The sequence below is a fragment of the Aedes aegypti genome, chromosome 3 (genome assembly GCF_002204515.2).
Source record: "Aedes aegypti strain LVP_AGWG chromosome 3, AaegL5.0 Primary Assembly, whole genome shotgun sequence".
NCBI classification, from domain to species: Eukaryota; Metazoa; Arthropoda; class Insecta; order Diptera; family Culicidae; genus Aedes; species Aedes aegypti.
Genome location: NC_035109.1, coordinates 23,784,094 through 23,798,595, shown reverse-complemented (window position 1 = coordinate 23,798,595; position 14,502 = coordinate 23,784,094). Strand labels below are relative to the sequence as shown.

Sequence of the window (14,502 nt, the reverse complement as noted above, 5' to 3'; positions counted from 1 at the left end):
AGGCTCTCTTACCCTTCTCTTTCCAGCAACAAGATCATATGGGATTTTTTGTTTGTTGTTTTCATACGGAAACTGTTTTTAATGTCAACACGAAGAAATTTGTTCAAAGTGTTACGTCCGTTTGTCCGTGTTCGCGCATTGCAACGGCGGCGGCGCGCCTCGTTCGGATGCGATTATTTGCTGTGAAAGAATCGTAAAACAAAGCGGTAGTGAAATTCACGATGACGTGACAATGCTACGAGTGAACGTAAAACCCAAGGCGAAGGCGGGTGTGATGTGCGTGTAGTATGACTAGGATTTGCGCAAGCGTCGTCGTTAAAAGCGCGGTAATGCGTCAGAGTAGGCGTTGGATGATTTTCCGGAACGTCTGAGGACTGGACAAAGAATTTCCTGAAACAAGGGCAATATGTGAAGCTGGATGGTCCATCGATTACGTAAGGGATTATGGGGTGAGGGGGGTTTTAGGTTTCTTACGCGTCATACAAATTATTTTCAAAAAGATTCTACCCCATTACCCCGAATGCCATTTCCCCGAATGCCATCACCCCGAAATCCATTACCCCGAATGTACCATTACCCCGAATTCCATCACCCCGAATGCTATTTCCCCGAATTTACAATTATCTTGACATGATGATATTGATAACATTTCCCCATGGTTTTGGAATTCGGGGTAATGTCATTCGGGGTGATAGGTCGTTCGGGTTTTTGGAATTCGGGATAATGGCGTTCGGGTCAATGTCATTCGGGGTAATGGGATTCGGGGTAATGGGGTAGAATCGGATATGATTCTACCCCATTACCCCGAATGCCATTTCCCCGAATGCCATCACCCCGAAATCCATTACCCCGAATGTACCATTACCCCGAATTCCATCACCCCGAATGCTATTTCCCCGAATTTACAATTATCTTGACATGATGATATTGATAACATTTCCCCATGGTTTTGGAATTCGGGGTAATGTCATTCGGGGTGATGGGTCGTTCGGGTTTTTGGAATTCGGGGTAATGGCGTTCGGGTCAATGTCATTCGGGGTAATGGGATTCGGGGTAATGGGGTAGAATCGGATATGATTCTACCCCATTACCCCGAATGCCATTTCCCCGAATGCCATCACCCCGAAATCCATTACCCCGAATGTACCATTACCCCGAATTCCATCACCCCGAATGCTATTTCCCCGAATTTACAATTATCTTGACATGATGATATTGATAACATTTCCCCATGGTTTTGGAATTCGGGGTAATGTCATTCGGGGTGATGGGTCGTTCGGGTTTTTGGAATTCGGGGTAATGGCGTTCGGGTCAATGTCATTCGGGGTAATGGGATTCGGGGTAATGGGGTAGAATCGGATATGGATTATTGTTGCTCATCATTTTAGTAGTGAACGATTAATTTCTATAAACCTCTCGAAACCAAAATTTGAACATAGGGTTTGAAGAATACCTTTTTGGTAAGAGTTAAAAACTTTAAATCGTAAAGCTGCTTGGCTATAATCATATTGAAGAATTGAAGGTTTTTTAGTGTTCAAATAAAGCTGTCGTCAGCAAATTCGTACGATAACAGTTGTTAGAAGAGAGCAGGATGGAGTAAGGTAGGGCAAAAGTTCGACCTTAGTGGTATAATCAAAATTTTCATAAAAAACAATGGCAGATGAAAAGAAATAAATACCATACAGTGAACCTTCAATATATTTGCTATGATTTCGTTGATTCGTCAAACGAACTTTTGACAAGGTTTGACTGGTTTGAACAAAAATTTGTTTGACTTTTTGAAAAAAATAAAATTTTAACCAACAATTATAATCTTTACGTCAAAAAACAACAAATAGTCATTTTCCAAATCTCAAAAAATTCTTATGATATTTGTAGTGAAAATCTCTTACATGAACACTATGGCGTTTATAAGCTTTGATTTGAATTGAGCTAGAAATCTTAAAAAGAGAATTTTGTCCCACTAGAACTTTTGCCCCATTCTCTCTAGTAATGTTCAATTTTGGACTATAAATGTACGGCTTAGAAATACATATTCACTGAAAAATACATGAGCAACTCCTAACCCTACCTCCTCGCGGTACTGGCCGGGGTACGAGTAACCTTGGGGAAGATCGGGTAACCAACCCCCGGTGGGAACTTTGGTCGTATCCTGATAGGGAAGGGGCGATTTGCTTTTGTTTCTGCAAACCTGGAGCGTCTGAACTCCATGTTAGGAGCGGCTCACAACAGCGTCTATTCCCCATGTCAGGGGCGGCTGACCATCGTCCGAGTGCCAGAGCAGGACTCTAAGCTAAACAGCGCACTATGGTCCTCCGAACATTTAGGGGGAATGGTTTTCCGGAAATCTAGGAGGCTGGTGTCAGGCCCTGCAAGCCAACCGTAAAAATACATCAGCACAGGAACGTCAACGAGAGAATACGGACTAGAGCAATCGGCAAAGACCATAGCAATGGAAATTGACTAGCAATTGGAACGTGGAACTGCAAATCTCTCAACTTGATCGGAAATACACGCATACTCTCCAATGTACTGAAGGTCCGCGGTTTCGGAATCGTACCGCTACAGGAGGTGTGTTGGACAGGACAGGACAGGTGCGAACGTTCAGAGGTAATCATACCAGAGCTGCGGCAACACACGTGAGCTAGGAACAGGGTGGAGGCCGATCAACGAAAGAATGTGCAAGTTGATAATTGAAGGCCGATTCATTAACTTTAGCATAATCAACGTGCATAGCCAACACTCCGGAAGCACTGATGATGACATGAACGCATTTTAAACGCAGCTCGGACGCGAGTAAGACCGCTGCCCAAGCCACGACGGCAAGATCATCATAGGAGGTTTCAGGTTGGCCAGGAGGAGGAGTTCAGACCGACGATTGGAAAGTTCAGCGCCCACTGGCTGACAAACGAGAACGGCCTACACTGAGGCAAAAATACTTAGGTTTTCCATAAATCAAGACTTATGAACAAGCCAAATTATGGTTTCATTGCACGCTTAAACATTTCGAAAATGGGATCATAAGTTTCATAAGTGAGAGCTTTGAATTCTTTAACAACAATTATATGAAACAATTATCATAGCAATCGCTAGAAGAACTACTCCGCTTTCGATGTTGACTACAAGTTAATCGAGACTAGATCACATGTTATCAAAACATGTCAATTTTTGAGCACGCCTGAAATAAAAGGCGAATAATATTATCATTTGATAATTCGAATTAAGCTATTATCATTGCGTTTATTATCGAATTTCATTGTTTGACTTATGAAATTTATTACTGAAATTCTTAACCAAAATCATAAGTAAAACTTAAAAATTTCAACAATAATCGTTGTGGCGCCAAACCATATTTATTCCTTAAGAAATTATTAAGTTTTTTTTGCCTCAGTGTACGACTGATAGATTTCGCCGCCTTCAGGAATATGGCCATAAGGTAGCACCTACAGCCTCCCGTGCAGAGTTGCCTAATATCAATCATATCAGCTGATGGCTGATGGTCTAAAACTATCACTATCACTTGCGAGCTATCAATATCACTTTGATTTGACAACCAACAGCAGTGATGCGACATCGCACTCTAGATCATGATCACTGCGGAATGAGTGATCACGTGGTAATTATCCATGTTATTACTATTTTTCAGTGACCAACAAGTTTCAACCTATCTGCAACACTGTCAAAAATATCGTACCGATAAATTGCAATTTTAACTGCTTTATTTAATGCTAAACTTAACCCATCAGTGATATCCATAGTCTATCGCCATCAATGCACTTGTGATGGAGTAGACAGCATGATATTGATATGATGTAGATTGATCCGAATTGTATCGCAGTCGGCCTGTACAAATCAGCAAATTTTAAGCATTGATAGTGACAGCGAGCAACTCTGCTCCCGTGTCGATACACCTGGAGATCACCACTGCAGACTGAATTACAAACCGACCACGTTTTGATCGATGGACGGCACTTCTCCGATATTACCGACGTCAGAATCTATCGTGACGCTAACATTGACTCTGATCACTATCTAATGATGGTGAAACTGCGCAGCCGGTGGTTTGGGATCTTTCACTGTCAACCACAAATCTTCTCTCATCAACATCAGCTCCATCCTGAACCTCCAGGTTGCCCAGTTGGAATCGTTCAACCGATCAATTGCTATCTTAGCCTTAGCCATTTCCAAAACTTTTCGATTCTGTCAAACGGTTTCGCAAAATCACCTTTCCGGACCATTGTGCAACGTTCTTTTTGATTCAATTACTATCGCTTGCTGCTTCACACTTTCTCAGTCCGAACAATACTCATCACCTCAAGCGAAATGGTCGCTGTACTCCTCCTCGAACTATACACAATCGCAACTACTCAAAGTTCTTCTCCGTACAGGCACAACTTTTTCACTATTAGCATTTCTCCCGAGTTGATCTTTCTTCAGCAACAATACATTCAATACATTTCGACACCATTCGGGACCATTACCTGTTGGAAAGCCAGGCGCAGTGGATACGGTACACTACGAAACCGATCGACCGGACAATATTACCCGTCCCGGGGTTTACGTGATACGGCGAAGAAAGACACAAAGTCGAATCCGTTTTCTCAAACTACATTGGCCAACTAGTACGGATTAACAAAAATAAAAACAAACAAGAGTTGTCAAAATCATCTGCAATTATGCTTCGTCGTTCTCACACACACACTTTGCGTCAGTTGTCATCAGTCATGATCGTCATCAATCATTTTGTTTTGTAACCAGGGGGCTAACACTATTCTACTCCAACAAAGACAAGAGTCCAGTTGTTAATTACACCTATCGTTTGTCTGGTGAGTTGCACGCTTACTGTCAATGATGATGTCACGCTACACGATAAGTGTTCATCTGCAACAACCAGACAGCTCACCAATCCACCGCGAGGTGGATCGTGCTGAGTTGTTGAGTTGAAGGAGAGCGAAAGAAGGAAGGCACAAAAGTCTGTTTGACAGCTCTGCAGAAAGCGCGTGCGCACGGACAGAGCGCGTGCGCACGGATAGAGCGCCAGTTCGGCTCGATTTGCAATGATCGGTTATTATTATTATTTTTTCGCTATTGGATATTCTATGGTTTGGTTGATCGATGTTACAGTTTGTTTTAAAAGCAGCTCCACTTATTTTGAAACATATTGCCGTGTACAATAGTAGACAACACAACTAATTTAATTAAAATAATTTGAAATTATAATTAGTACATATACAAAAGGGGAAGAACGTTAAGGCTGGTTGTGCATTACGATAAAATCTCTTAACATAAGCAATGCTTGTTGTTGGTTCTTGTGGAAGGATCAACATGTTCAGCTTAACGAATCTTATTTTAAATATCGAATAACACCACATGCAATTGAACAAAAAGGATGTGATTACAATAGACTTTTGATATTTTCAATTCTGAACCATCGCAAAAAAAAATATTGGGAATCAAAATTCTCCTGAGAGGGACGATGTGGGGGAGGCTCATTCTAATTAATATTGTCGTTCAATTATGGGGATAAATTAAAATTGTTATTGTTCTATACATACTTATTTATTATAATTACCTGTAAATATTGATACAGCACAATTCAAGTATTTAAATATCAAATAGCAAACATAGATATGGTCGGTGTTCAGACATACTGAACCAAGTGTTTTTTTTCAATCGAGTAAGAAAAATGTACCCCAAACATGTGAAACATCAAAATATTATAGATATTTACTGTAATAATGGAACTTATCTATTTGATGATACATTCGTTTCAAAATAACATGGAAGATTTAAAATTGATGGAGTTCTTTACGTATCCTTAGAGCTCCAAAATTCATCTAGTCTGGTCTGTCTAAACACCGACCATATGATTCTCAAAAACTCATGAGAATGGTATTTTACTCTTTGAACTGTTATTTAATTTGGATGTGTTTAAAAGATTTATAAATTTAATTTATTATTGATGTTACGAGCTATGTCTGTAGTTAAACTTAATGCTACACAAGAAATATATTTGAATCAAAGTATTTTTATATATAAATCTTTAAAAAAAAAAATGTTCCAGAAAGTACTCTAGAGTTCTTTGGGAGCGTCTCCCGGGATTCTTCCTTAAATCATACATGAATCCTTCAAATCCTCTCTGGGATTGTTCTGCTGAAAATCTTGAGATTATTTCTGAATTTTCTTCCAGATATCGCTTTGGGATTCATCCAAAAATAAAGTTACCATTCCGGTATTACTTCTGAGATTCTTTCGGATATCCCATTGCGATTATTCTGGACATCTTTTTGGATTTTTTTGCAGAACTCTGTATGTGATTTTGCGTGTATCTACTTAAGAATTACTTTTGAAATCCAGGAAATTAAATTCTTTGAAATTCTTGAAAATTGTTTTCGAAATACTATGGAAGATTTTACCATAAATCCTGATGCAATCTATTTGGATATTTAAAGAGGATTTTATCAAAAAATGTACGACTCTACTAGAAATTCTTCGAGAATTCCTCCGAAAATAACTCTAGATTTTTATCCGGAAATACTTCTGGTATTCTTATGAGAATACCTCTGGTATTCTTCCAAAAATGACTTGAGATGCTTTCGGAAATCTTTCTGATATTCTTCAAGAAATTCCACTGAGATTTTTACGCCAATATCTTTGAAATACGCCTGGGACTCTAACAAAAATCCTGTTGGAGTTTTTTTTCGGATATCTTTCTATTCTAAATTTTTCAATAAATTTTGCTGGGATTGTGCTGTAAAACCTGCTAAGATTCATCCAAAAATACGACTGTCATTCTTCCGGATATCATTCAAGAATTCCACCGGAAGTTTTCGTGAGATTCAACCGTAAATCGTTCTGGTATTTTTCAGAAATTCCATTGAGATTCTTAAAAATATCCTTCTGAAAAATTTTCTGAGAATTGTTTTGGGATTATAGAAGGATTTCCAGAAGAATTCCAAGGCGATTCACAGAAACATCACTTCTGTATGAAGGATTATCGTTAATATCTGAAATAATCCCATGAGAATTCTAAATCCAAATTACAGTGATATTCAAAAGAATCCCAGAAGTTATTTCGCCAGAATCCCTGAAAGATTTAAAGGATATTCACAGACATCCAGAAGATTTCATGAATATTTTCCAGAATAATTCCGATGTCCAGATGAACTGCAGAAAGATTCATGGAATAATTTCAAACGGGATTTTCGGAATCATTTGAAAGTAACTTTTAGAAGATCCTCAGAAAAAGAAATCAGTAATCAAAGTAATCGAAAAAATCTCATTATTTCAAGCAATGCTCGTTGGTTCATGTCGAAGGATCAACATGTTCGGCTTAACGAATCTTATTTTAAATATTGAATGACACCACATACAATTAAACTAGTATGTGATTACAATTCTGAATCACCGCAAAAAAAAATATTTAGAATCATAATCCTTCTGAGAGGGATGATGTGGTGGATGCACATTCTAATTAAAATTGTCGTTCAATTATGGCGATAAATTAAAATTGTTATTGTTCCATAAATACTTGTTTATTATAATTACTTGTAAATATTGATACAGCATATAAAAAGACATTGGTCCAGAAATTACTCCAGAATTCTATGGAATTTCCCTCCTGGGATTCTTCCTTAAATAACTTATGAATCCTTCAAAACCTTTCTGGGATTGTTCTGGAAAACTAAAGATTATTTCTGATTTTTCTCTAAGTTCTTCTGGAAATCACAGAATACTTACAGATATCGCGTTTGAACTCATCTAAAAAACATCGTTAGCATTCCGGTACTATATCTGAGATTCTTTCGGATATCCTTTGTGATTCTTCTGGACATCTTATTGGAATATTTGCATAAATCTGTATGTGAGTTTGCGTTTATCTCCTTAAGGATTACTTTTGAAGTCCTGGAAATCAAATTCGAATCGAAATTCTCGAAGATTCTTTCGGAAATTCAATGGAAGATTTTAACAAAAATCCTGATGCAATTCTTCTGGATATTTTTAGAGGATTTTGCCAAAAAATGTACTACGACTCTACTACAAATTCGTCGAGAATTCCTCTGAAAATAACTCTGGCCTTTTTCCGGAAATACTTCTGGGATTATTACGAGAATACCTCTGGTATTCTTCCGGAAATCACCTGAGATGCTTTCGGAATCCCTTTAGAATACTTTCGAGGATGCTTCCGAAAATCTTTCTGAAATTATTCTAGAAATGCCACTGAGATTTTTACGTCCATATTCTTGAAATTTGTCTGGGACTCTTCCAATAAACCTGTAGGAAATCTTCCAGATATCTTTCTAGCATTCTTTCGGGAAGCCTTCTGGGATACTTTCGAAAATCTTTCTGAGGATCCTTCAAATCCTTCTGTTAAGGATTCTTGCAGAAATTCTTCCCGAATTACCTCTAGACTCTGGGAGTTTCCTGAATTTTTCAAGAAAACTGTTATTATTTCGACTATCTCTCTAGGATTCTTTCGGAAATTCTTCTACAATACCCCCAGATTTCTTTCTGTTATCCTGCTGGAGGACTTCAAAACATCTTTCAAAGATTCTTCCAGAAATTTTACTGGAATTTTTCAAGAAATTCTGCTGGGATTCTTCCGTAAAACCTGCCGAAATTCATCCGGAAATACGACTGGAATTCTGCTTGAATGATAAGCATTCAAGAATTCCACCGGAAGTTTTTGTGGGATTGAACTGTAAATTGTCCTGGTATTTTGTTTAAATACATTGAGATTCTTAGGGAAAAATATACATAATTCTTAAAAATATCCTTCTGAAAATTCTTCTGGAAATTGCTTTGGAATTAAAGTAGGATTTCCGGAAGAATGCCAGGTCGTTTTACAGAAGAACCACAGAGAAATCACTAAAATATTATCAGGGAGATTTCTAAAGGAATTATTTTAAGGATTCTCGTAAATTCCTGAAACAATCTCAGGAGAATTTCGAATGGATTTTGAATGTTTTTTTACAGTGATATCCAAAAGAATCCCAGAAGTTATTTCGCAAGAACCCCTGAAGATTCAATGAAAAGTCACAGACATCCAGACGATTTCATGAATATTTTCCAGAATAATTACGATGTCCAGAAGAGCTCCAGAAAGATTTACGGAATAATTTCAAATGGAATTTCCAGAACCATTAAAAAGATTTCAAAAGATGCTCAGAAAAAGAAATCAGTAATCAAAGAATCTCATAGGTATTTTTTTATAGTCCCAGTGACTGTCCGGTAGTTTTCTTGGAGGATTTCCATTTGAAGTCAAGAGGGATTTTCAGAAAATTCTGCCAAGGATTTAAGAAAATTTTCAAGGAAAATCAATGGAAAAAAAATCAAAAACACTTCCTTATGAATTTCCAGAAGAATCACAGAGTTTTTTTTTCTCAAAAAATCTTAGAAAAAAATTCTAAAGAATCACGAAGGAATTTTCGGAATAATTCTGGATATACAAAATTATCTCAGGCAGAAACAATAAAATCAATAGCAATAAATCTGTAAGAATATAAGGAGGATTTACAAACAATTACAGAGGAATTTTCGGATGATTTCCATAAATAAAGATTTAAAAAAATCCCCGTCATCTGGAAGATTCTTAGCAGGATTTTCGGAAGTATTCCACAGGGATTTCTGGGAGAATTCCATTGAGATTTACAAAAGAATTCCAGAGGAATTTCCGAAAGAATCCCAAGAATTTGCACGGAAGAAAGTGAAGTGAAATAATAGATTTTTTTGATTATAGTCTCAGGCGTCTTTCCGAGAGTATTCTAGAATAATAGGTATAATCTAAGACATTTTTCGGAAAGAATCTCAAAGGGATTTTGAAGAACTTTCAAAGAGTTTCACGGAAGAAATACTGAAGAATTACGAGGAAAATATCAGAATTTAAATAATAATTTCGATTGGATTTCCAGAAGAAATCCCGAGAAATTTTGTGAGAATCCCCGAACCCAGATTTTTAAAATAGATTCCATTACACTGGAAAGCAATCATTAAATCATTTTCGGCAGAATTCCAGAATTTTACAGCAGAATCTTGAAAGGATTTCCATAATAACCCAAGATGGGTTTCTGGGATAGTCCAATAGGAAATCCCAAGGAGGTTATTGGAAAAATCAGAGCGATCAAAGAAATAACTACATATAATAATTTCAGAAGGGTTTCTGAAAGAATCTCAGTGAATTTTCAAGATGTCCTCTAGGAACACAACTAATATATACTAATATTTACAACTCAATACTTAATTATAAATTGCGTTAAGGTGATTATAGAACAAAGCCACACCTCAAATTTTCAAAAGCACAAGACTTGAGAACCAAACAGCTCTCACCGTTGAAAATTTATCCCATTAGTCACCACCAGCAAGCAAGCAGATTGATTGGTTTTCAACGCAAACTGTTGTCAGATTCTCCAGTCTTGTGCCCTTGTTTGGCTTCGTTTTATAATCACCTTAAGCTGAGTGTACGCCATCCAGTTTGGGGGCGGATTGACGGTATCGAAGTGGATTAAAAACAATTATAGGAGAACGTGTGGAAAATACATATGAACTGCGCAGAATACATCAGACCGATTTAGCATTGCTGCGCACTTCTAAAAGCATTTTATTTTTATTAAAATGTTTGATAATAGTAGAACGACAATGATCATCAGTTGATTTTCCGCTACTGTTTTTTTTTAATCACAATTGTTATTTCTTTCCGTGCACGCGCTCGGGAAATGAATCTGACCATGGTGCAACAACCGCGCTACATTCGATGAATCCTATGCGACAAAAATTGTCGGCGCTATCCGTCAAATTCGCTCACCAAAGCTATTTTGGTGACTTTAACATCACAGCTAAGGTGATAGACTTTCATGCCTGCTGTTCAATATTGCGCTTGAAGGTGTCATGCAGAGAGCCGGGCTTAACAATTTGTTTGCTTCGCGGACGAGATGGATATAATAGGGTCCTAAAGCCCTGTCTCAATTTTATTACCAAACGCTTGAGTTTAGGGCAGAAACACATGTTTACTCAATTTTTAAATGATTTTCATTGGTTTAAGTACAAAAAACATTTTTTTATGATTTTTTAGATTTTGTCACACCCCTTGGTTTAAACTCGAATTTTGGGTATATTTTGTTTTCCGTGTCCCTTCCGAAATGTCAGATAGGAACAACCCCAGTGTTAAAACTATATGCCCTGTGGCATTTTTGTCGAAAAAGTGAATGTCAAACAAGATCACAAGTGTCTAGGTTGATATTTGGAACCATTTTTAAAATTGAAGTTCAAAAATGATATAGCCGTTATTTGAGCGGGAAAACTTGTTAAAGTAGTTGCAAGAACATGCTCTTTCGTATTATTGAATAAAAACGAGAATTCATTAAACATTTTAGGACCCAATTGGGAGAAAATTTGAAACGGGGGCAGATTTGTTCACCCGCCTGAAAGCCGCCTGATGGTGAGTGCGTCGACAACACAAAGCGACAGGGCCCGCCTAGGAAGCAGTGTCACGATAGACGGGGAAACCTTAGAGGTGGTGCACGAGTTCATCTACCTCGGATCCTTGTTGACGGCTGACAACAATGTTAGTGACATCAGTGGAAGTCGTGCCTACTATGGGCTCCAGAAGAAACTGCGATCAAAAAAGATTCAACCCGCACCAAATGCACAATGTACAAAACGCTCATAAGACCGGTATGAGACGTGGACAATGCTTGAGGAGGACCTGTAAGCTCTTGGGGTTTTCGAAAGCCGGGTGCTTAGGATGATCTTCGGCGGCGTGCACGAGAACGGTGTGTGGCGGCGAAAGATAAACCACCAGCTCGCCCAACTCTACGGCGAATCCAGTATCCAGAAGGTGGCCAAAGCTGAAAGGATGCGCTGGACAGGATATGCTGCAAGAATGTCGGACAACAGCCCTGTAAATATGGTGTTCGCTTCGAATCCGGTCGAGGATGGAGAGAGGCGTCCATGAACCAAGTGAATTGGCTAGGTTATATCAAGATTTGATAAAAAATTGCTGTAGAACCAAATAAATAAAATAATAAAACGTTAAAAGTGATTGAGCCTCAAATAAAAGAACTAGTTTTACTAATCATTCTATCTATATTGCATTCGTTTTCTAACATTTTATAATAGAATTCATAAACTTAAATCAAATACTGTTAATCTCAATGTACTCCGCTTCTCCGTTTCGTCGAAGACATCACACTAGCGCCACGCTGGCAGAAAAGTATACTAACACACTACAAACTCTGTGTCATGCTTATTCTTCTTCTTATTTTTTACTTGCTAGCTGACATCTTTCGGCCTCGGTCGCAGTTTTACTTTCGCCCATTTCTGTCACTAGGCCCAAACATGGACGCCCAGAGAGACCTCCACACCAACACCTGGGACCCCATGTATCGAACCCTTCAACTCATGGGCCGGGGCCAACTGCTTTACTTCCCTTCCGAAGAAAGATGATCAAAGATTTTATATCTCAGAAAATCCGACGACGTCGACCGACCCGACCGACTGGGGTGAGAGGTAGTCACGCTTACCACTACATCACCGACGGCGCTATAAAAGAACTGTTTGTTTTGATTTTGGATGTTTGACGTTTCGTTCTCCAATGCACGCTAAATTGAAAATAGCTAAGAGTAATCGCTCACGCGCTTTTCAGTCAAGAGACGGCGTTACATTTGTTTCCTTGTTGTGTTGTATGGAAGCTGTAGAAGTGGGGTATATTGAGATTAATGATATTTGCTTAAATGATACTTGGAATTCAGCACAGATTAAAGTTATTTCTCTCTCTCGGAGTAATTGGAATCGATGGCCAGATCTTCATAGATTCTCCAGTCCTTGATGTGACCTAAATCGCATTGTCCATCGTTGAATTTATCGTAGTACCTGTGGAATAGAACGCCATCAAAGGGAGGATCGTTGCGCACGCTGTCGCCACCGTCTAAGCTGACCAAGCAAACAGCCTTCGCAATGAGAGCATAGATCTTCTGGTACAGGAAAATCAACCGAAATGGACGACTACCGATCGTGGCTGGATAAACAACGGACCGGTAGTCGTAAGTATCATAGATCACATCGTAGGCCACTTGCAAGAACAAATCTGCTTCGAAGAGCTCAATGGCCCGTTGCTCCAAAAGGTAGTACGCAGTGAGGGCGGTCATGCGTAGTTCCTGTGGAATCTTGCGCAATTGATCGTGTTGAACAGTGTCGGACGCAATCCACGATAGCAGCTGGAACTTAACTTTCCGTAGGTGTTTGACCATAACCGGCTCCTTAGACTGCATCACTGCCAAACTCGGTATTTCCAGACAACGAGGATATTGTATAGGTACCCTATGCTCCTGGTGAGGACTCTCGTGATCCATCTTGATGATGATCGGACAGTGGGTTGGTCGTTGCGGTTTGCGATGAAACAAAATAATGGCAGCCATGCGCCGTATGAGGAAAAGCTGAAGCCGAGCGTAGTTCTGTCCGAAGTCTTTTCGGCCCATATCCACTATCCCGATGGATACGTCCAATGGCACACCTTCCCAAATCTGATACATAAACGGAGAGTCGTGTACGAGGAGAACTTGCAACACTCGATCTTCAGTGGGGTTCATGACCTGCGGACGAATGTTCTGCAAGCAAAGGTACATATGTTAAATTACGGGTACAAGTTAAAGTACAGGGCTGGTAGCGAAAAGGGGTGTCAGTTATTTTTGTGACCAGATTGAAGAAAGCTAGCGGAGTGCGGTGGGTGTGGTGCTCATCGGGGCCCGGGTTAACTGCTCATAAAAGCATAACTATCGCATATGGAAAAAGTAAACATTGAGAAAATAGCACTCAAAGTTTGAAGTTTATCTTTTCAAACATACAGTATCGGATATAAAAAATGCACCAAAGCCGTTTTCCCATACAAAATGGTCAACTTCAGGTAGCTAAACTACGAGTCGTAGCATCTTCGTTCATTGAATGATAAGGATGCATTTGTTCACTGAATGATAAGGAGCAAATGTGCTTAAGACACCGAAAGGATACGACGCATAGTTTGTCTGATACATCACTTTTCGTCTTGGTGCATTTTTTATGTCAAAACTCAACTTATCTGTAACTTTTAAACCAATGGTTTTTACACAATTTTTTCAATAGTTATCAAAAGTTCATTCAAATCATCAAAAGGTAATTTGTGGTTCGTCACAGAAAAAATGAGAAGAATCGGTTGAGAAACTGTGGAGATATAGCTCTCTGAAGTAGACCATTTTGTATGGGAAAACGGTTGTAGTGCATTTGTTATGTCCGATACTGTATATTCGCAATTTTCTAGTATATTCTTGCATGCCATATTCAGCACCACTACACAACTCATTTTGCTTACACGGTAAAAAATCAGCACGCAGGTATCAATAGTTCTACTCTTGGATTTACACTTCTGTTCAATTTTGACAGCATGAAAGAAACTGTTCTTAAATTCAACGTTAACACTTTTTTTTAACGCTAAAAATATATTCAAATCGCGATAACTTTTCGTTTCTCGATATT

At 38.7% G+C, this 14,502-nt stretch overlaps 2 protein-coding genes across 2 annotated transcripts in view; both read right to left on the bottom strand.

Annotated features, from left to right (window-relative positions):
• The window catches only part of LOC5576649 (E3 ubiquitin-protein ligase TRIM37), a 58,682-nt gene extending 53,889 nt beyond the window's left edge, over positions 1–4,793 (bottom strand). The window contains exon 1 of the mRNA XM_021851918.1: positions 4,482–4,793. The gene's annotated coding sequence lies outside the window, so the exon portion shown is untranslated. The remainder of the gene's footprint in view (positions 1–4,481) is intronic.
• Positions 4,794–12,061: 7,268 nt separating this feature from the next.
• The window catches only part of LOC110677813, a 54,777-nt gene continuing 52,336 nt past the window's right edge, over positions 12,062–14,502 (bottom strand). The window contains exon 3 of the mRNA XM_021849345.1: positions 12,062–13,601. Coding sequence (XP_021705037.1) covers positions 12,759–13,601 — 843 coding nt within the window. The 3' untranslated portion in view covers positions 12,062–12,758. The remainder of the gene's footprint in view (positions 13,602–14,502) is intronic.